We start from the raw sequence: 20,802 nt of genomic DNA, 5'->3' as shown, positions 1-20,802 counted from the left end.
TCTTCTTGCAGTTTTAAATGGTAAGCGAGTGTAGGCCTATTTTATTTTAACAAAATATACATCTGTTTTCTTGTATCCATATGAGAACTATCTAATGAACAATGATTTAAATTAGAAAGGTAAAGAGGGGAAGGAGCTGTTTTGTATTTTCAAATGTTCTTACTTTTGATAAGGTTTATTGTGCTTCAGAATTCAAATGTATGAATCACATAAATCGTATTTTCCAGCTGTTTTAATGTTTTAAAAGTTTGGGTTTTGTAAAACACACTGAAAGTACTGAATATATTGTTCACAATGCAAACAAGATAACATGATATTAGAAGAAAATTATTCTTGAAGAGTAGTCAAGCTTCTAAAGAGTGCATGGTAGTGGGGGTTAGATCACATTTCTTTCAATCACATTTCTCTTTCTGTTTCACAGGAGTAACTTCTACATATTATTTGTTTCATTTTTTTTTTAAATATTTTTACTTCTAAGAGGTTGTTTTTCCTCAGAGTATTAATTTGGTAATGATACTGCTGTTATGTTCATTGCTGTTTGAAAAGTTTTAAAGGTACAGTTTTGGTACATATAAAAGAAATTCAGGAGCCAACTATGTTGTCTTTATGATCTGAAAGTAGGTAACATAGCACTGCAAGAGTGATTTTCATGCTAATGTGAAAGAAGACCACAGAAACTATTGAGAAACAAAAAGAAAATGGAGAAAAGAATAGAGTAAAAAATCATTATGTTGTGGTTTAACTTATTTCTTTGAAACTTTATTCTAGTAAAAATAAAAAATACTTTGAGTTATTTAGCTCATTTAAGAATATTTGTTTCTTTTGTCCTAATTCACTGCATATTCTCTGCTCTCTCCTAGATTAAAAGTAAACTCAGATGGGAAGGTGGTATTGGAGGGGTTCATCGTAATCATAACTTCCATTTATTACAAACCAATACTTCTTACTCAGTATGCCACTGCTTTATATGTAGTGCATGCATTCCAGCATTCATGCGGGATTGGATTTAGCAGAGTCCATTTATGGATGGATAACTTGCAAATTTCTCAAGTTCACGAACTGATGAAGTGACCTTCCTAGGACTAGTCCTCTGAGCTGGATTAGTGCAGAGCCCACAATGTGCCACTTCTCCCAGCCTAAGCCAGACATCATGTCTTTTCATTCATTTTTCCTCTAAACACTTCAAAAAATGTGTCTGGTTGGATATATGGGGCCCTGTCCCAAAGAACTATTTTGGGAAAAGATTAAAAAATGCTGATAAATGAATGGTATGAAAGAAGACAAAACAACTCAGGGACAATGTGGTCGTGAACACATGCAATGTCAGATACTCTGAAAAGATCAATATGCCCTCATTTATCCTTCCTGATTCTCAGGGACATAAAAGCCTTAGCTTAAGCACTGTGTCCTCGGGTCAATGGATGGAAGAGTCCCAGCCTCTGACAGTTGTCAAGGGGAAGATTTTCGAACACTAGGGGCCCCACAAACTATATCCTGCTTCTTGCCTTGTGTGGCCATGGGGAGAGCAGTCTGTCTGAGGTGTGCCTTCCTTTCCTGCAGGGCAAAGGTGGAGGGGTTCTCAGGGAGTTGAATGCCTTGGACTTGAGGTAGCAGCTCCAATTCTGTCAAATAGGAGATCTTAATAAGCCTTCTTAGGATTTACAGTGAGGACACTGGGTGCTGATGAGTGGACACCCCCCTCCCCGCCGCCCACCATAGCAAGGGGGACGGCACGGAGGAACAAGCATGGGTAGCCAGGGAGTAGCTCTCTCACCTCCCCTTCTGTTGTCTCAAGAAGGCGAAAGCCTTGGCCACAGGCCAGCTGATTTAGCCAGTAGAGAGGGTGGATTCTCATATGCTTCCGGAAGTCAAGGTAAGAAACCTGATCTAAGACTGGGGGACTACTGACTCCAGAAGAGAGTGAAGCCTTAGAATATTCTCCTCCTCAGAAGGCCCCAGCAGCTTTGCACACATCTGGTTCATCCTGTCTTCCAATCCAGAACTTCCAAGAAAGTAATGCCTTTGTTCTGAGGATCACAGCCTCAGGGGAGTGGAGGCTGCAGTCTGGGTCTGGTCAGGAGTGAGGATGAGGTCCCTGAACGGGGGACAAGAGGACCACTCAGTCCAGAACAGGGGAGACTGTAGAGGCCGACCCCTGATGTCAGCCCTATGAGACCCAGGAGAAAGCTTTCTGGCTGAAGAGCTTCTCTTTCTGCTCGAGTGGTCTCAGGGAAGTCAGAGCCTTGGTCTACTGGGAGAAGCCACACTTCAGTACAGAGTGGAAAACTAGTGACCCCAAATGAGGATAAAGGAACTGCACCTAGAACACAGCCCTGCCCCTCGATGCCTCGCACTGGCAAATTTGGGAATGTGGGCATGATGCACCCATCACATTTCTTTTTAGAGCATCTCAGGAGGTTAGGCGCTGGGGTTCAGGGGTCAACCTCAGGAGGAAATCCAGGTCATTCCAAGAGTCAAGTAAAGGACCATAAGGACTAAAGGAACAACTCACACTATACCACTTTTATAGTGGTATAAAATGCCTCCCCTAGGGTCAGCCATGAGTTACCACAGGTTGGCAGCCCTCACATCCTCCGAGGAGGTCTCAGGGAATTTAAGGCTGTAGCATGAGCAGACAGGTCTTGTTAGGAGATGGGAAGTCAGTGTGAGGACCTGGAGAGAGGACAGTAATAGTGAATAGGGAGGAAATACAGGACTACCTAGGAGCCTGACTGAGGACACGTGTAGCCAGCCATCAATTTCCAGTCACAGCTTTCTGTCCTAGGAGACCACAGGTAAGTGTGGTAAGTTAGGCAACCTCTGCTTTCTTCTATTGGGTCTCAGAGAGTTGTGAGCTTTGCTCTGAGCACATGCCCTCAGGTAAAGAGACAGGAGCTGCAAGACCTCCCAGCAGTTCCCAGAGGACCCCTGGTCATTTCTCCAGAGGATCTTCAGGTAACCCTTGATGTGGCAGGGAAGACAGTTTTTTCATACGTGCATCAGCTACTCTGTGCAGACTGATTTCCCTGGGCTTTTGTCCTTCAAATCCTCCATGATAATGGGAATTGAAGGAAGGCCCCAAAACAAGTGGCATGCCCCTCCTCTCAAGTTCTTGCTAGGAAAGTTTACTTTTGATGTTTCTGCACATGCATGACTGCCCCTTCCACTTGTTGGGAAGAAAATTGCTCACTAAATTCTAGGCAATAGTCCAAGCTGGAGATCTTCATTAGAAGGCTCCCACCAAGAGAAATGACAGCTCTTGGCTAGGGGAGCCTTCCTCCATATGACAGGGATAGAATAGCATAGGATACAGGTAGCTTTCCACGGTGATTCTGTGGAAAAGAATCCACTTGCAATGCAGGAGATGAAGGTTTGATGCCTGTTCTGGAACATCTCCTGGAGGAGGAAGTGGCTACCCATTCCAGTATTCCTGCCTGGAGAATCATATGGACAGAGAGCCTGGAGTGCTACAGTTCATGGGGTTGCAAAGTGTCAAAAATAAATGAGGGCTTGAGCACAGACAGACAGACAGGTAGATCTAAAAGTCTAGGAGGGGAATCAGTACAGTTCAGTTCAGTTCAGTCGCTCAGTTGTGTCCGACTCTTTGCGACTCCATGAATTGCACCATGCCAGGCCTCCCTGTCCATCACCAACTTAGAGAAACCTAGGAACCTTTGGTAGACTGTTGTATGTTAACACTGTTCACGAAAGGTATCAGAATGTTGTGGAAGAAGGCAGGTTTGTTTAAATATAAAGCCATAATTCGTACATGAGATGTCACCCAGGCCTTTAGGAAAAAGAAGAATGACACCAGCCTTCTATTGATTTGAAGCAGTTGTACAGTAATCCAAGTTTGACCTCATAAGGTCAGACACTCTCCTGCTCCAAATGAATTGGAAGGGAGTGATGTAAGCCTGACCTCTATTCAAAGAGGGCAGTCTTTCCTAGTCCTCCACTTTCCATTGACTATAAAATGTATTCCACTTAATCTTCCAGGCAGAGTTCCATCACCTGCCTTCTTGTATCTTTTACAAGCATCCTATATAAATAAATCTATTTCTTGCCTAACACTTTGCCTGTTGCTGAATTCGTTCTGTGCTGAGACACAAACAATGTGAACCACAGTACATCCAGGTACCAGGTAAGTGATTCTAATTAAAAGACCATGGTTCAAGACTCAAACTGGATTTTGAGGGGGGGTGGGTTGGAGTCCTGGCCATGTGGATTTCAGTCAAAACCTGATGTGATAGGTTTCAGGTAGAGGAGATCTCCATGCCACCGCATCAGAAATTTTATACTATGGTCTGTTATACTGGTTCATAGGGCTAGAATTAAAGTCACGTTCTTCTGCATTTCTCTGCACCTAGACTCCCAATATCTTTGCTTTGGGTGTCCAAATCCAGACACTGTATGCCATGAATGCCTCCACTTTGTGTTTATAAAATTCAAGTGAGTGTGTCTACAGGATAGGTAGAGAATGGACAAAGAAAGAAAAAAAATTGGGCTAAAAATTTTCTGGCTGCCTTCCGAAATATGGCTGTTCTGGTGCCTCAGAGGGTAAAAAATCTACCTGAAATGGCAGGAGACAGGGGTTCGATCCCTGGATTGGGAAGTTCCCCTGGAGAAGGGAATAGCAACCCACTCCAGTATTCCTGCCCAGAGAATGCCATGGACAGGGATCCGGAGGGCTACAATCCATGGGGCCACAATGAGTCAGACATGACTTAGAGACTGAACAACAACAGCAATCTCCTAACACTTCTTCTACTTTACCACTTCTTGCTGCAACTAGTGAAGCCCATGCATCCTAGAGCCTGTGCTCTGCAGTAAGAGAAGCCACCACAATGAGAAGCCAGTGCACCCCAATGAAGGGTAGCCCCTGCTCCTCGAAACTAGAGAACACACACAGCAGAAAGAACCAGCCCAACCAAAATGAAATACATAAATAATTTCTTAAAAAAAATAATCAGGGAAGCCACAATGGCCCCTGGGGTGAGAAGTGAACCATATTCTGCCAAGCAAGATCACAGGTGAGGGATGCCACAGCCATGTAAAGGCCATAAGGGAATTCAGTGACACTGGAAGGCCCTTATGAGCATTAGCCATTTCCTTTTCAGATGGGTAACTGTCCATTGCTGAAGACTTGCCCTTAGGATTCCAGTGAGGTCCCTTGGTCCAAGTCTTCCTTGCCTTTAGGAAAAACTCTGAACTTTGAAAGACTTGCCAGGTAGACTCTGCTGGCTTGGCAATGCTTAATTTGTCTACAAAAGCCCTTCCCCTTCTCCTGATGATACTAACCATCAGCCAGCCCCTGAGCCCTGTTCACAGGAACTCTTTCTGGGCAAAAGAAGGAGCCTCATGGACCACAGACCTCTTCTTCACTATACTCAGCATTGAACACCACAGCTCCCAGACCCCATCACCAATGCTTTGCCCTCTAACCTGGGGTTCCAAAACTCCTTAAACTCTACCCACCTCAGGAAGTCATAGGGCCCACCAGACTTCCATAAGAATCCAAGTTCCCTTCTCCATGCAGGATCTCAGTTGGATAAAACAAGATTAAGGAAAATTCTCAGATGACCCCAAAAAATATCTAGACAAATTTAGACATCTATGAGTTTTGAGTTAACCCAGAAGGACATTTATATCATCCTTGCTCAGACACTCTCACAGGCAGAAAGGACAACTATATACAGATTCTGCACTCAGCTGGGAGACAGCTATCACATGGCAAACTCCCAACCATTTCCCATGGGAACAATGGCTGTTCCCTGTTCAGAATCTAATTGGGAGTATAATACTTGAGCCAGGTTAGCAGCCAGGGATGCTTTGTCTTCCTCTTCCCCACCTGAACACTGGTGGTCAGAACACACCCAGAGAGGCTCCCTTTTCTGGCCAATGACCACCACTAGGTTTCCAGCCATGTCAGGACCAAGCAAGATAAAGTGCCAGCACAGGGTGGCATAGGTGCACCAAGATCTAAACGGTGACTACTGTAACCCAGGGTTCATGATGCCATATTTATAAAAAATAGCACTGTGGTTTCTGTCTTCCCTCCCACTCCATCGATTTTGCTTGGGTACTTATGGGTAACTGCCTGCACACTAGGAGAAAAGTTATATAACCTAAAGCTGTCCATCAACTTGTCAGTCAAATGACACAGGACACACATGACCCTACCACATGGCAGGACCGCTTCTGGTTTCCAGACAGCCTGCTCTCATCCTTCTCAGGTGTATAATTTTGCTCTGCCTCACTCTCTGATAATGAGTGATGTTGAGCATTTTTCATGTGTTTTTTAGCCATCTGTATGTCTTCTTTGGAGAAATGCCTATTTAGTTCTTTGGCCCATTTTTTGATTGGGTCATTTATTTTTCTGGAGTTGAGCTGTAGGAGTTGCTTGTATATTTTTGAGATTAGCTGTTTGTCAGTTGCTTCATTTGCTATTATTTTCTCCCATTCTGAAGGCTGTCTTTTCACCTTGCTAATAGTTTCCTTTGATGTGCAGAAGCTTTTAAGGTTAATTAGGTCCCATTTGTTTATTTTTCTTTTATTTCCAATATTCTGGGAGGTGGGTCATAGAGGATCCTGCTGTGATGTATGTCAGAGAGTGTTTTTGAATTAGTCCTAATGAAGTGGATGAAACTGGAGCCTATTATACAGAGGGAAGTAAGCCAGAAAGAAAAACACCAATACAGTATACTAACGCATATATATGGAGTTTAGAAAGATGGTAACAATAACCCTGTGCACGAGACAGCAAAAGAGACACTGATGTATAGAACAGTCTTATGGACTCTGTGGGAGAGGGAGAGGGTGGGAAGATTTGGGAGAATGGCATTGAAACATGTAAAGTATCATGTATGAAACAAGATGCCAGTCCAGGTTCGATGCACGATACTGGATGCTTGGGACTAGTGCACTGGGATGACCCAGAGGGATGGTATGGGGAGGGAGGAGGGAAGAGGGTTCAGGATGGGGAACACATGTATACCTGTGGCGGATTCATTTTGATATTTCGCAAAACTAGTACAATTATGTAAAGTTTAAAAATAAAATAAAATTAAAAAAAAAAAGAACCTAGAAGGGCAGAGGGAAGTTTCATCCTCCTCCGTATTAGCTACATCTCACATATTTCTCTCTGTGTTCAAAATCCTTAATGAGGTATTCAATAACAATCTAATGGCTACAAATGTCATTAATGATTTTACTTGTATTACAATTACATATTTCTTTAGGCTTTTCTAATTTTTATTTATTTATTTACTGACCATTACCCTGCCCAATAGAGCAAAAGCCAGGTTTCCTCATAGCCTGTCCCTCCCAACAGCAAGCTTCCAGAAGCCTCTTAAACTCATTCTTCAGAGGGCAGACAGAAGAACTACAATGCCATATCCTCTAGAACGAAAACCACAGTCACACTAAGCTAACCTAAATGATCATGTGGATCACACCTTTGTGTAACTCAAAAGCTACAGGCCAGGCTTTGTAGGGCCACCCAAGGTGGACGGGTCATGTTGGAGAATTCTAACAAAATGCGGTCCACTGGAGAGGAGAATAGGAAACCACTTCAGTATCCTTGTCTCGAGAACCCCGTGAACATCATGAAAAGGCAAAAAGATATGATACCAGGAGATCATACCAGGGGGAGATACCTGAGCCCCCCAGGTCAGTAGGTGTCTAATATTCTATTGGGGAAGAGCCCAGAAATAGCTCCAGAAAGAATGAAGAGACTGGGCCAAAGTCAAAATGATGCTTAGTTGTGCCTGTGTCTGGTGGTAAACGTAAAGTCCGATGCTGTAAAGAACAGTAATACATAGGAACCTTGAATGTTAGGTCCATGAATCAATGGAAATTGGTCAAGCAGGAGATGGCAAGAGTGACCGTCAACATTTGAGAAATCAGACAACTAACATGGACAGGAATGGGTGAATTTAATTGAGATTACCATTGTATCTGTGGGCAAAAATCCATTAGAAGAAATGGACCAGTCTCATAGTCAAAAAGACTGTGAACTGCAGGTACTGGGTGCAGTGTGCACAAGGACACAATGATGTTGGTTCATTTCCAAGGCAAAGCATTCAGCATCACAGTAATTCAAATCTATGCTCCAGCCACTGATGCCAAAGAAGCTAGAGTCCAGTGGTGCTATGAAGATGTACATCACAGCCTAGAACTACCATCCCCCCAAAACGTCCTTTTCGTAACAGCGGACTGGAATGGAAAGGTAGGAAGTAAAGGAATAGCTTGCAGCTGAAGATGGAGAAGCTCTACATAGTCTGCATAAATATGACCCGGAGCTCACTCTGCCTCAGATCATATGCTCCTTACTGCAAAATACAGACTTAAGTTGGAGAAAGTAGAGAAAATCACTAGGCCATTCTGATATGATCTAAATCAAGTTCCTTATGGTTATACAGTGGAGGTGAGGAATAGTTTCAAGGGATATGATCTGGTAGGAAGACTGCCTGAAACACTAAAGATGGAGGTTCAGAACAAGGTATAGGAGGTAGTAACCAAAACCATCCACAGGAAAAAGAAATGAAAAAGGCTAAATAGTTGTCTGAGGAGGCCTTACAAATACCTGAGAATGAAGGGAAGCAAAAGGCAAAGGAAAGATATAGCAATCTGAATGCAGATTTCCAAAGAACAGCAAGGAGTAATAAGAAAGAATTTTCAAGTGAAAAATGCAAAGAAATAGAGGGGAAAAATAGAATGGGAAAGACTAGAGATCTCTTCATGAAAATTAGAGATACCATGGGAACATTTCATGCAAAGATGGGCACAATAGAAGACAGAAACTATAGGGACACAACAGAAGCAAAAGATTTTAAGAAGAGGTGGCAAGGATATACAGAAGAACTGTTCAACAAAGGTCTTTATGATCCAGATAACAGCGATGTGATCACTCACTTAGAGCCAGACATCCAGCACTGTGAAGTCAAGTGGGCCTTAGGAAGCATTCCTAAGAACAAAGCTAGTGGAGGTGAAGGAATTTCAGCTGAGCTATTTCAAACCCTAAATGATGATGTTGTTAAAGTACTGCACTCAATATGCCAGCAAATTTGGACCACTCAGCAGAGGACACAGGACTGGAAAAGGTAAGCTTTCATTCCAATCCGAAAAAGTGCAATGCCAACGAATGTTCAAAGTATCATATAATTGCGCTAATTTCACATGCAAGCAAGGGAATGCTCAAAATCCTTCAAGCTACACTGCAAAAGTATCTGAAAAGAGAACTCCAATATGTACAAGCTGGATTCAGAAAAGGCAGAGGACTCAGATGTCAAAATGGTAATCTTCACTGGGTCATAGAGAAAGTAAGAGAACTCCAGGAAAACTCCTACTTGTTTGACTATGCAAAAGCCTTTGCCTGTGTGTATCACAGGAAACTGCAAAATTATTAAATGATGGGAATACCAGACCACCTTACCCGCCTTCTGAGAAACCGGTATACAGGTTAAGAAGCAACAGTTGAAGTGGACAAGGAACAACAGACAGGTTCAAAATAGGGACACGGGTACATTAAGGCTGCATATTGTCACCCTGATTATTTAAGTTATATGCACAGTACATCATGAAAATTCCCAGATGGATGAACACAAGCTGGAATCAAATTGCTGAGAGAAATATCAATACTTTCAGATATGCATATGATACCACCCTTATGGCAGAAAGTGAAGTGGAACTAAAGAGACTCTTGATGAGAGTGAAAGAAGAGAATGAAAAAGCTGGCTTAAAACTCAACATTCAAGAAACTAAGACATGGGATCTGGTCCCAACACTTCATGGCAAACAGATGAGGAAAAAGTAGAAATAATGGAAGATTTAATTTTCTTCTCCAAAATCACTGTGGATGGTGGATGCAGCCATGACGGTGGTGGTGGTGGTTTAGTGACTAAGTCCTGTCTGACTCTTGTGACCCCATGGGCTGTAGCCTCCCAGGCTCCTCTGTCCATGAGATTCTGTAGGCATGAATACTGAAGTCAGTTGCCATTTCCTTCTCCAGGAGATCTACCTGACACAGGAATTGACACCACATCTCCTGCACTGCAGGCAGATTCTTTACCAACTGAGCTACGAGGGAAGCCCCAAATTAAAAGATGCCATGAAATTAAAAGACACTGTTTCCTTGCAAGAATAGCTATGACAAACCTAGAACATGTAATAAAAAGCAGAGACATCACATTAGTAAAAGAGGTGTGTCTAGTCAAAGCTATGATTTTCCCAGTGGTCATGTGTGGATGGGACTGCTGGACCATAAAGAATGCTGAGTGCTGAAAAACTGATGCTGTTTAATTGTGGTGCTGGAGAAGACTCTTGAGAGTCCCCTGGACAGAAAGGAGATCAAACCAGTCACTCCTGAAGGGAATCAATGCTGAATATTCATGGGAATATCTGATGCTGAAGTTGAAGCTTGAAACTTTTGGCCACATGATGGGAAGAGCTGACTCATTGGTAAAGACCCTGATGTTGGTAAGATTGAAGGGAAAAAGAAAAGGAGGCAGCAGAGGATGAGTTGGTTGGATGGCATCACTAATTGGATGGACATGAGTCTGAGCCAACTCCAAGAGATCGTGAAGAATAGGGAGCCTGGCGTGCTACAGATCATGGGCTCCCAGTCAGAGATAACTGAGCAACTGAACAAAAGCAACAACACAGAACTGCAAAACAACAAAAGTAAAATATATTGTAAGCAATGGACAGTAGGTAATAACACCATATTGGTATCAGTTGCTCAATTTTAACAAATGAACTTGTATCAGTTGAACCATTCCAAGATGTTAATAACAGAAGATGCTAAGTGGAGGAAGAGACTGGCTCTATAGGAACTCTACACTGTCTGCTAAATTTTCTGTAATCGTAAATCTGTTCTTTAAAAAAAATACAGAGGCTCAAAAGACAAAATGTTCACCACTCATTATGAAAGAAATGCAAACCAAAGCTACAATGATGCATCACCTCACACTTGCCAGAAAGACTATCATAAAAAAAATCTAGAAACAATAAGTGATGAAGTTGCATGGAGAAAAGAGAACCCTCTTGCACTTTGAGGGGGAATGTAAATTGATATAGCCACTATGGAGAACATTATGGAGAGTCCTTTAAAAACTTGAAATAAAACTACCCGATGACTCAGCAATCCCACTACTGGGCATGCACACTAAGAAAGCCATGTATGAAAAGATTCACGGACCGCACTGTTTATTGCAGCACTATTTACAATAGCTAGGACATGGAAGCATCCACCTCAACTTCCACTGCCAGTTGAATAGATACAGAAGTTGTGGTAGATATATACAACAGAATATTACTCAACCCTAAAAAGTAACAAATTTAAGTCAGTGGCAGTGAGGTGGATGCACCTAGAGTCTGTTTCATGGAGTGAAGTAAGTCAGAAAGAGAACAAAAAGTATTGTGTATTAACACATTTAAATGGAATCTAGAAAATGGCAGTGATGAATCTATTTGCAGGGTAGGAATAGAGACAAATGTAGAGAAAAGACATGGACACAGCAAGGGTTGGAGACAGAGGGACAAACTGAGAGTGGCTATGACATATATGCACTACCGTCTATATAAGAGAGAGCTAGTGGGGAGGTGCTCTACAACAGAGGGAGCTCAGACTGCTGTTCTGTGACAACCTGGAGGACTGAGATGGGGGTGGCCTGAGGGATGCTCATGGAGGGGAATATAAGTATACTTAGAGCAGCTTCATACTGTTGTACAACAGAAACTAACACACTATAAAGCAATTCTCCTCCAATTAAAATTTTTCATAAACGCTCTACTCATTTAAAATGCAGAAACAATCTGGACAAGAACACATAGCCAGTACAGAGTTATATTCAACAATGCCAAATGAATAAGAGACAGGAACAATGAAGAGCAAAGATAACATAAGAATTTATCCTCAAATTAAAAATCTTAGGATACACGCACAGAAAATACTGAAACATATAAATAACTTCGGCTATCTCGGATCACTATAGCAAAATCAGGAGTCTGGCCTGGAAGAATCAACAATTACTTAGACCACGTAATAGAAAATACACCATAAATAAAAGCAACCATACCAAAAAAGCGTACCTACAAAGAAACCTCAGAACAATGCATACATTCCACATAGAGGCAACAAGAAGAATTTCCTGACAGTCTTAGGAGAAAGAAGTCTCAGAAGAATAGTATGTTATGTGTATTCATGAGGAGCAGATATTGTAAGACTGTCGATGTTTCTTAACTCTTTACAGATCTACTCCAGTCAGACCAGCTGAGACCACAATCAAACATGGGATGCTGTTTACTGAACCCAGAATAAACCGTGGAAAACTTATACAAGGAATAAAGACAACTATTAACAGAAGCCATAACACAAAACTAAATAGTGCCCGAGGCAAAATAAGTCTCTAATGAACTGACCCTATGAGTGTCAAGGTGAGGGAGTCCTCAGAGACTGACAAGGGCTGTGCAGGCTACAAGGGAAGAAGACAACAGGATCAGCTGGAAAAGGCTTTAAAGTTCAGCTCTTGATTCTTCCACTGTGCCCTGGGGCCATGAATCGCTACAGCCTCACTAAAGGAATCTGAGGTAGCATCTCACAGCTCCCATGCCAAGACCCTGGGGAACCAGTTTGAGTTGGATGTGGCAGCATGGCCCAGAGGTCATGAAAAAACCAGCACAAACTTTGTTAGTGGATGACAACTGGCCCTTTTAAGTGATCACCTTAATAGACCATCATGCAGGGACTAAAAGAGAAAACTTAGTATCCCAAAAATTGTACCAAAGGACAGAAATTCACCTCAGAATTTTCGAGCAATGCCCTTGCAGTCGACTAAGAGCCCATAGTGAGAACCGTCAGGCTAAGGAGCCCCTTCACTTACTCTGCTGGGATGGTGTGGGGCATGGTTGGGGACAGAGGTGGATTCATTCAGAAAGGGAAGGATTTCCAGGCCCTGCCAGCAGTCAATATGAAGATCCTGAGTGAGATGTGAGGGGTTCACACCACAGAAGGCAGTCTTCCATTCTTCCCTCTCAGCTCATCTTACCTGCAGCAGCCATTTCCTGGAAGCCTCAGGCAGAAGGGCCCAGAGGAGATGTACGTGCACTTCTCACCAGGAGTCTCGGAACCTGATGTCTTTGATGGGAGGCCTTGGCCTCAGGTCAGCAGATGGGACGTAGCCCACCACCTACAGGGGTCAAGGGAAGACATGGAGAGTGGACGGAGCCTCACTCAGCTCAGAAGTCGGGGCCTGAAAGTGCCCTCACTGTCATTCTCAGGAGCCCCAGGAAGCCTATTCGGCCAGGCCAGAAACAATTCCTGCTGGGTTGCTGACGGAAGCTAGAGCTGGGAGGGAGGCCTGTAGACTCCGCTTGGTACAGGGAAGGTCTCAGGATCCGCGACGATTCAAGGAAAAGTCCACATGCCAATCCTCCGGGAAGCTCCCCCGGAACCCCGCCCTCCCTGGCCCCACCTCTGCTGTCCACCGGGAACACAGATCCACATGACAGGAAGTGACGACAATGCAACACGCTGAGGCTGCTGCCGTCTTAGAGAACTGCCGTGTAGGGTACCTAGATGGAGGACTCCCAGGTCTCAACAGGTGTCCAAGTGTGAGGTGACGTGAGTTACAAGTGTGGGACACACGTCCAGCACGCCCAAGCCTTTCCCTCTGAAAAGAGGGGGCCGGACAACCCCCGGCCACTCTGCCCCTGCTCTCCCCTGGAGAATTCGGGCCTGCATCTTAAGCCCCAAGTCCATCCACTTCACCCAGGTGGTCTCCGAGAGGAAGGCTTCGGTCCGGGGCTGGTGGACTCCAGTTCTGCTCATTAGAGGGAAAGCCCCGAGCCCTGTAGCTAAAGGAGGGACCGTCGGGAAGTACTGAGGGCCTCCTCACCCTAGAACGGCAGCCACGTGAAACCGTCCCCCCCCCGCCCCCAGACTTGGCCTCAGAGCATCCGGGTAGGATCTGGGCAGCTCTAACTGCTGCAGGTCACCCTCATTGTGATCTCGGATGCGGGACACTGAGGGAGGAGGGCACCTCGGTCTGAGGGGTTGGTAGCTGGTCAGTACAGGGAGGATGTCAGGGCTCAGGAGGAGCCAGGGTGAGGACCATCCTCGCGGACACACGGGCGAATCAGGACCCTCCCCTGTAGTCAATGCTTACTCCCGGCCAAACACAGGGAAGGAGGGCTGCGGTCTGAGTGGGGAGGTTAGAGCTTGCATACAGAAGGGCGGGTCCCGGGACCCTTAGGTGGGAGGCTGAGCACTCCCTCCTCTCCTTCTCCAGTCACAGGGAAGGTGGCAGCATCAGCCTTCAGAGCAGAACAGGAATTGGGGCGGGTGCTAGGGGGTCATTCCCCATTTTTCATCCTAACTCTGAATGTGAACTGAAAGGACATGCCTCCCCTGCCAGCCCCCATAGGCCCGCCTCTAACGCCCAGGCAGGGATGTCTGGCTGTGCCCAGGGCTCACTCTCACTTCTTCCTCAGGGGTCTCAGGGGACAGGCTGACAAGGAGAACAGGAGACTTGTGGGTCCTAGAGCAGTGGACTCAAGGCCACCTACAAAGCGGACTTCGTTTAAACCCGGGATGACCCTCTCTGGTGTAGGTGCTAACAACATTTCTTTTTCCTTCCTCAAGGCCACTCAAAGCCTGCCTTCCTAACTGCAGTCCCGCCTGCGGTCCCTGACTTGTGTCATCATGCCTCGGAAGCACAAAAACAAGCAACATGCCCATGGGAAACACCACCAGGTCCAGGGGGACACTCAGGAGGCCCAGGCCAGTGCTGCTGCAGCCCCAGGAGAGGAGTGCCCCTCCTCCCCCTCTTCTGCCCCTCAGGGTTCTCCCCCGAGCTCCCCTGCTGCTGGCAATCGCCAGGAGCTTCAGGGAGCCATGGCCCCTAGCTCTCCTGTTGCAGAGGCTTCCTGTGCAGGATCTGAGGAAGGTGCCCAGGGCCCCAAGGAGGAAAGTGCATATGCTGCCCAGGCAGCCCTGCTCGCTTGGAGCATTCGCAAAGATCCTCTGATGAGGAAGGCCAGCATGGTGATGGATTTCCTGCTGGAGAGGTACACCAAGAAGGAGCCCATCACACAGAACGGCATGCTGAATATCACTGGCAGGAAGTACAAGCAGCACTTGCCTGAGATCCTGAGCAGAGCCTCTGAGCGCGTGGAGCTGGTGTTTGGCCTGGAGCTGAAGGAATTTGACTGCAGCAGGAACATCTACACTCTCGTCAACAAGTTCAGTCTCGGGGTTGAGGAAGGTGCAAGTGATGAGGAGGAGCTGCCCAAGTCTGGTCTCCTCATGGCACTCCTGGGCATCATCTTTATGAAGGGTAACTGCACCAGTGAGGAGGAGATCTGGGATTTCCTCAATGTGTTTGGGATCCATGCTGGGAAGAAGCACTCCATCTTTGGGGAGCCCAGAAAGCTCATCACCAAAGATCTGGTGCAGAAGGGGTACCTCAACTACCACCAGGTGCCCAATAGTGATCCTCCGGGCTACGAGTTCCTGTGGGGCCCGCGAGCTTATGCTGAGACCACTAAGATGAAGGTGTTGGAAGTTCTGACCAAGATCCAGGATAAGGTCCCGAGTTCCTTCCCAGACCTCTATGACGAGGCTCCGAGAGGTCAGGTGGAGAGAGCAGGGCTGAGAGGCGTGGCCTGGGTTCCAACAGTGGCTGAAGCCAGTGCCCCTACCAGGGCCAAGTCCTATAGCTCCTCCCATATCTAGAGAGGGGTTAGGGCACTTTGTTCCCTTTGTGTTGGAAGAGAACAATCCACCTCTTAAATAGCGTGGGGTAGTAGGGGTCGGGGGAACAAAACCCATATGTTCTTCACAGTTTTAAGTAGTAAGGGAGTTTAGGTGCAGGTTTAACAAAATATACATGTTTTCCTTTTATCCATATGAATAATATCTAGTCAAAAGTAGATGACTTAGGTAAGGAGATAGAGGTTTTTTGTATTTTTAAATGTCACTACTCTTCATAAGGTTTATTTTGCTTCAGAATCTAGGTTTATTAATGTCATGGATGTCATGTTTACTGCTGTTAGGTTTAAGAATAAGAATTCATTATTTATAAACAAGTTGAAAAGACTTCAATATTTTCCTTATGGTCCAGAACAAGGTAACATAACATTGGAATATAATTTTACTTGGAAATGTGTCTAAGAACCCAAGAGATAAGTATTTGGGATCACAAAGCTTTCAGAGTAAATGCTGGTTTATTCTTTGTCTTCTTATCTGTCCTCTTTCCGTGTAAAAGTTAATAACATGGATTAGATTTGTTTAGCTTATTCATACTGTATGGCACTTAAATCATAATAAAACAGAGTCTTTCCTCATTATTTCCTTGTTATCCCAAATTAATTGACCATCTTCTGTTTAGAAGGCTTTCTTACAACTGGGTTGGTAAGAAAATGAAGCCCAGGCACTGCCCATGGAATTTTGAGTCTAGCAGCAGGTAACATATAAGGAAGGTGGTGAGCTAACTCTAAGGAATAAACAAATCATAAATTTAAGTGGGGGAGGTGTGGAAGTGGAGGTTCCAGATGAGAGCAAGCAAGTCGAAGTTACATGATTAAGGCGGCACTGGGTTTTGGGAAACGTCTAGTTCCTTGGTGGGAGGTCATTTTCAGTCCAGATGCATGATGGGCTAGATGAAGCTGTGGGAGTGATGCTAGACACTCATATGATGGTTCTCAGAGGTGAGGCTGTAAATCTGGAGTATATCTAAACCATGTATTCACCATTGTTTGGGGATATCCGAAAACCATAGGGAATGGAAGGGGCCCTGTGCACTTGAGCCAGGGCAAGTGAACACTCACACTACATGTTTTCATCAAAAGCTGTCCAGAGAGTTTCTGAGAAATAAGGGTGATACCCATTGAAGCGAGATGCCAAGACATCACTGGTCTGTCTCTTTTTCTGGGATGGGAGCACCAGAACATGTTCTGTTAAACGGGCAGTTTAATTAGGTTATGTTTAGTGTAATTTGGCAAACTTTAAGGGAGGGCTCAATTTTTACTGTCAGTGGGATTAAATTAGGGGTGGTTTGGACAAAAAAAAGCACCTGAGAGGGAAGTTGCTGGTCCTTGAGACAAATGAACTTGTCCTTGAATCCATGTGGAGAAGATAACCCCAAACACCTATTAAAACAGGTGCTCAAATAGGGAAATATTGCTTAGTTTTACTTGCTTGGGAGCATTAGTCGTGATGTGGATTTGATTATTGTTTGGAGTTGCATATTCTCTAGTATAACTTGGAAGTTAAATTATATGATGGAAGTTTGTTATCATTCGGGGTCAAAATCACCTTCGTAATAACTGGCATTCATTCAAATTACCAAAGCTTGCCTCATATTCTACCAGGTGATTTACATAGATCACACATGTCTGTGGTCCTACACTATAGACTCTTTCAAACACAATTTGCAGATAAAGAAGCTCAAACTCAACGCTCATAAATGATAGGAGCTGGACTGAACCCCGGCACTGAATTCCTCCAGAGCCCATACTGTGCCATTCCTCCAGGATGAGGCTAACCTTGGGTCACTTCCTTTCTGAACATTAGTCCAAAAGGTATTTCACATGTTAAATAGCAGAATTTCATACCCCAAACACAGTTTTGGAATAAAAAGCCCCAGGAATAAGTAACAAAAAATGAAAATAAAAGTGAAATATGAATAAGGAAGGAGACAGCATTCAGTGACAATTTATTTACAAAGGAAATGTCAGTAAACTGCAATAGATCAGGGATGCAGAAAGTCATTTAATTCAGCCCCTTCCTTTCAGAGAGTAAATCTGTTAAGAGTGAAGGTTCTACAAGAGGCTGTGTCTGGTCAGTAAAGAGAAGGAAGAGATCAGCATGTTTTCTCTGATAGCACACCACCTATGCTGGGGCCCCTCCCAGACTGCAGCTTCCCCATCACTCCTGGGACTCAGCCCATTCTCTGTGAGATTTGTTGCAGGCAGACTAAGACTTTTCAAAGACGTGGCTTTTCCCAAGAAGTCTTTCATAGAAGAGACAGGAGTCAAAGACAGATGAATGAGGAACTGAAGTCACAGAGAGACTGGCCTGTGTCGGCTCTCAGAAGGCCAAGACAGGGCTGCCAGGCTGTGCATTCCCTCACTTCTTTTCAGGGCTTGCAAGGACATGGTCTTTGGTCTACATGGGTCACCTTAGATTGAAAGAAAGAGGAAATCCAGAGTCCCCCAGGAGTCAAGGTGAGGCACCTGAGTGAGGGCATACCCTTACACTGAACACAGATGGCCCCAAGAAGCCTGAATCCTGATGTCATCCCTGAAGGCAGAGGTAGGAGTAGCCTCATGTGGCATTCCCAGACATTCCCTCTCTGGCACCACAAAGAGTGAGGACATTAGTCTCAGGAGAGCTCCCTTATGTAATCAGAGAAATGAGCTCCAAATACTGCCAGGAGTCCAGCTTTGGACTTACACAACCCCCAGACCTCAGAACTCTGAGGAAACCACACAGAACCCTGCCCTTCCTGGCATCCCTGGGATACCTGTTCATTGTTGACATGACATGCGCATTTCCCTCTATGATGTCAGAAGGGGGGGGGTGGGGATATGGTCCAAGGGGTGTAGCCTAGGGCCAGCAGTAGGATTATTTCCAGGTTTTCCAGAAACCAACTGAATACCCTGAAGACGAAGGGAACCACACAGCCCATAACCATATGATTCATCTCATCCTCTGCACCTCAGAAGACCAAGGACGGGTATGGACAGATGAGGAGAATCTTACTTTCTCCTAGGGGTCTCACAGAGATGCTTCCCCTACTATAAGAAAGAATAGTAGTAGAAGTGGTGGTCTTAAGTGGAAGGAAGGGTAGAATTTCAGGCCACAACAGAGGTCAAAGCAAGGACTGAGGGATCATCTACCAATAAAAAGAAGTGATAATGAATCCAGCCCTGTTCCTTATAGCCCTTGAAGAACCAGGGCAGAGCTATCAAGCTGAAGTTCCACCAACATTTATTTATATCAGGTGTGTAGGAAGTGAAACCCTTAGTATGAAGGTGGAAATACTATTCCAAGAAAGGGATGGGGGCACCAGGCCCTATGGGGAACTAAAGAAAGCACTCTTAATTCGTGTTGAGGACTCCAGAGGCCAGGACAGAAAACTTCCCAATGAGCACTCAGTACTGGGTGATAACTACTGACTGGGGTGATAAGCTGAGGACATCTTCACTTCTCAGAAATCCCAGGGAAATTTGTGATGACAACTAGAGGACAGCAGAGGGAATGGGTCCTATGACTGGCCACTAGTTGGGTGGTGGTCTTGAATGTGAAATAACAGATGTGTCTGTGCAGGAGACTACCAGCCCCTTCTGTCACCCCAGATTGCCTGAGGCAGGGGTAGCAGGATGACACCTAAAGATCACTCTAATTTCCTTCAGTATGTTTCCCAAAGGACAGCTGATTAGGAGAATAGGAACCCTGGGGGGGTTTCAGAACAGTGCCCTCAAGAAAACCACAAATGTAGCCTTCCTGATAACCAAGGTGGTATTTCCGTGCTGCGGCTGCACACTCAATCTGCATCTTCCTGTGGGCCCTTATCACCTGCCCTCCTACTCACACTTCTAATCATTGTCCCCCAGCACAGGCATCATGCCTCGGGGTCAGAATCATAAGCTCTGCATCTGTGAGAAATGCCACCAAGCCCGATATGAGCTCCAAGGTCACAGAGGAGTTCAGCCCGCTGCAGTAATGGAAGAGCTTCCCTCTACCTCTTCTCTTTTAGAAGATAATTCACAGAGCTCCTCAGCTACTGGGTCAAATAGCACTTTCCAGGGGTCTTCGGAAGCCCCATCTACTACCAGCACTTTTTCAACTACTTCTGACACAACATCTGATGAAGAAGATATCAGTCAAGATGAGGAAGATTCAGGTTCCTCCAATGTCTCATCTTCTACCTACAGTGATACTCTGAACAGCATGACAAGTTTGTTGGAACAGTTCCTTCTGCATAAATATAAAATGAAGCAGCCCATCAGGAAGGAAAACATGCTGAAGATTATCCACCCAAGATACCATAACCGATTTGCCGAGATTCTCAAGAGAGCCTCTGAACACATCGAGGCTGTCTTTGCAGTTGACTTGAAGGAAGTTGATTCAACCATCCACTCCTATGACCTTGTCAGCAAACTGAACCTGCCCAACAATGGGAGAGTGTGGGATGGTAGGGGCTTACCTAAGACCGGTCTCTTGATGATAGTTCTGGGTGTGATCTTAGTGAAGGGCAACTGTGCCGCTGAGGAAGACATCTGGAAATTCTTGAATATGATGCGAGTATATGCTGGGAGAAAACACTTCATCTACGGAGAGCCCAGGAAACTCATCACCAAAGACTTTCTGACGAGGAAGTACCTGGAGTACCACCAAGTTGCCAATCAGTGATCTTCCACGTTAGGAGTTCCTGTGGGCTCATGAGCTGATGCTGAAACCAGAAAAATGAAAGTCTTGGGAGTATTTGGCAAAAGTCAATGATACGGTCCCCAGTGCCTTCTCATCACAATATGAAAAAGCTTTGCGATATGAGAAGAAGAGAGCTCGAGCCACAGTTCCAGCCAGGCCTGGCACCACTGTCACTTCCAGGCATGTTCCACGGCCACGTCCAGAAGCTTCTCCCACCCCTACTGAAGACCAAGACTTTTAAAAAGTCATCCAGATAAGAAAATTTGACATCAAATTAGGGACTTTTGCCGAAATGGGAATCAATCCCTCAATAACACTGCTGGGACAATGGAATGAAAAAATAAAATGAAAAAAAATTCAAAACATGA

The 20,802-nt window shown here is 44.9% G+C and overlaps 2 protein-coding genes and 1 long non-coding RNA gene across 3 annotated transcripts in view; 2 read left to right on the top strand and 1 right to left on the bottom strand.

The window, feature by feature from the left end:
- The window catches only part of LOC132344802 (uncharacterized), a 282,704-nt gene that overhangs the window by 95,960 nt on the left and 165,942 nt on the right, over window positions 1-20,802 (bottom strand). The gene's annotated exons all lie outside the window — the stretch shown is intronic.
- On the top strand, window positions 14,200-16,287 carry LOC104976404 (melanoma-associated antigen B4-like). Its single transcript, XM_015461764.3, has one exon. It carries the CDS (start codon window positions 14,702-14,704, stop codon window positions 15,731-15,733), a length of 1,032 nt encoding a protein of 343 aa, XP_015317250.2. The 5' UTR covers window positions 14,200-14,701; the 3' UTR covers window positions 15,734-16,287.
- LOC782942 (melanoma-associated antigen B5-like) lies at window positions 18,461-20,798 on the top strand. Its single transcript, XM_059884526.1, has 2 exons — window positions 18,461-18,737; window positions 19,618-20,798. Exon 2 carries the CDS (start codon window positions 19,628-19,630, stop codon window positions 20,414-20,416), a length of 789 nt encoding a protein of 262 aa, XP_059740509.1. The 5' UTR covers window positions 18,461-18,737; window positions 19,618-19,627; the 3' UTR covers window positions 20,417-20,798.

The sequence above is a fragment of the Bos taurus genome, unplaced genomic scaffold (assembly GCF_002263795.3).
Source record: "Bos taurus isolate L1 Dominette 01449 registration number 42190680 breed Hereford unplaced genomic scaffold, ARS-UCD2.0 ScbfJmS_892_Leftover_ScbfJmS_927, whole genome shotgun sequence".
Lineage (NCBI taxonomy): Eukaryota > Metazoa > Chordata > Mammalia > Artiodactyla > Bovidae > Bos > Bos taurus.
This window is presented reverse-complemented; position numbering and strand designations above follow the sequence as displayed.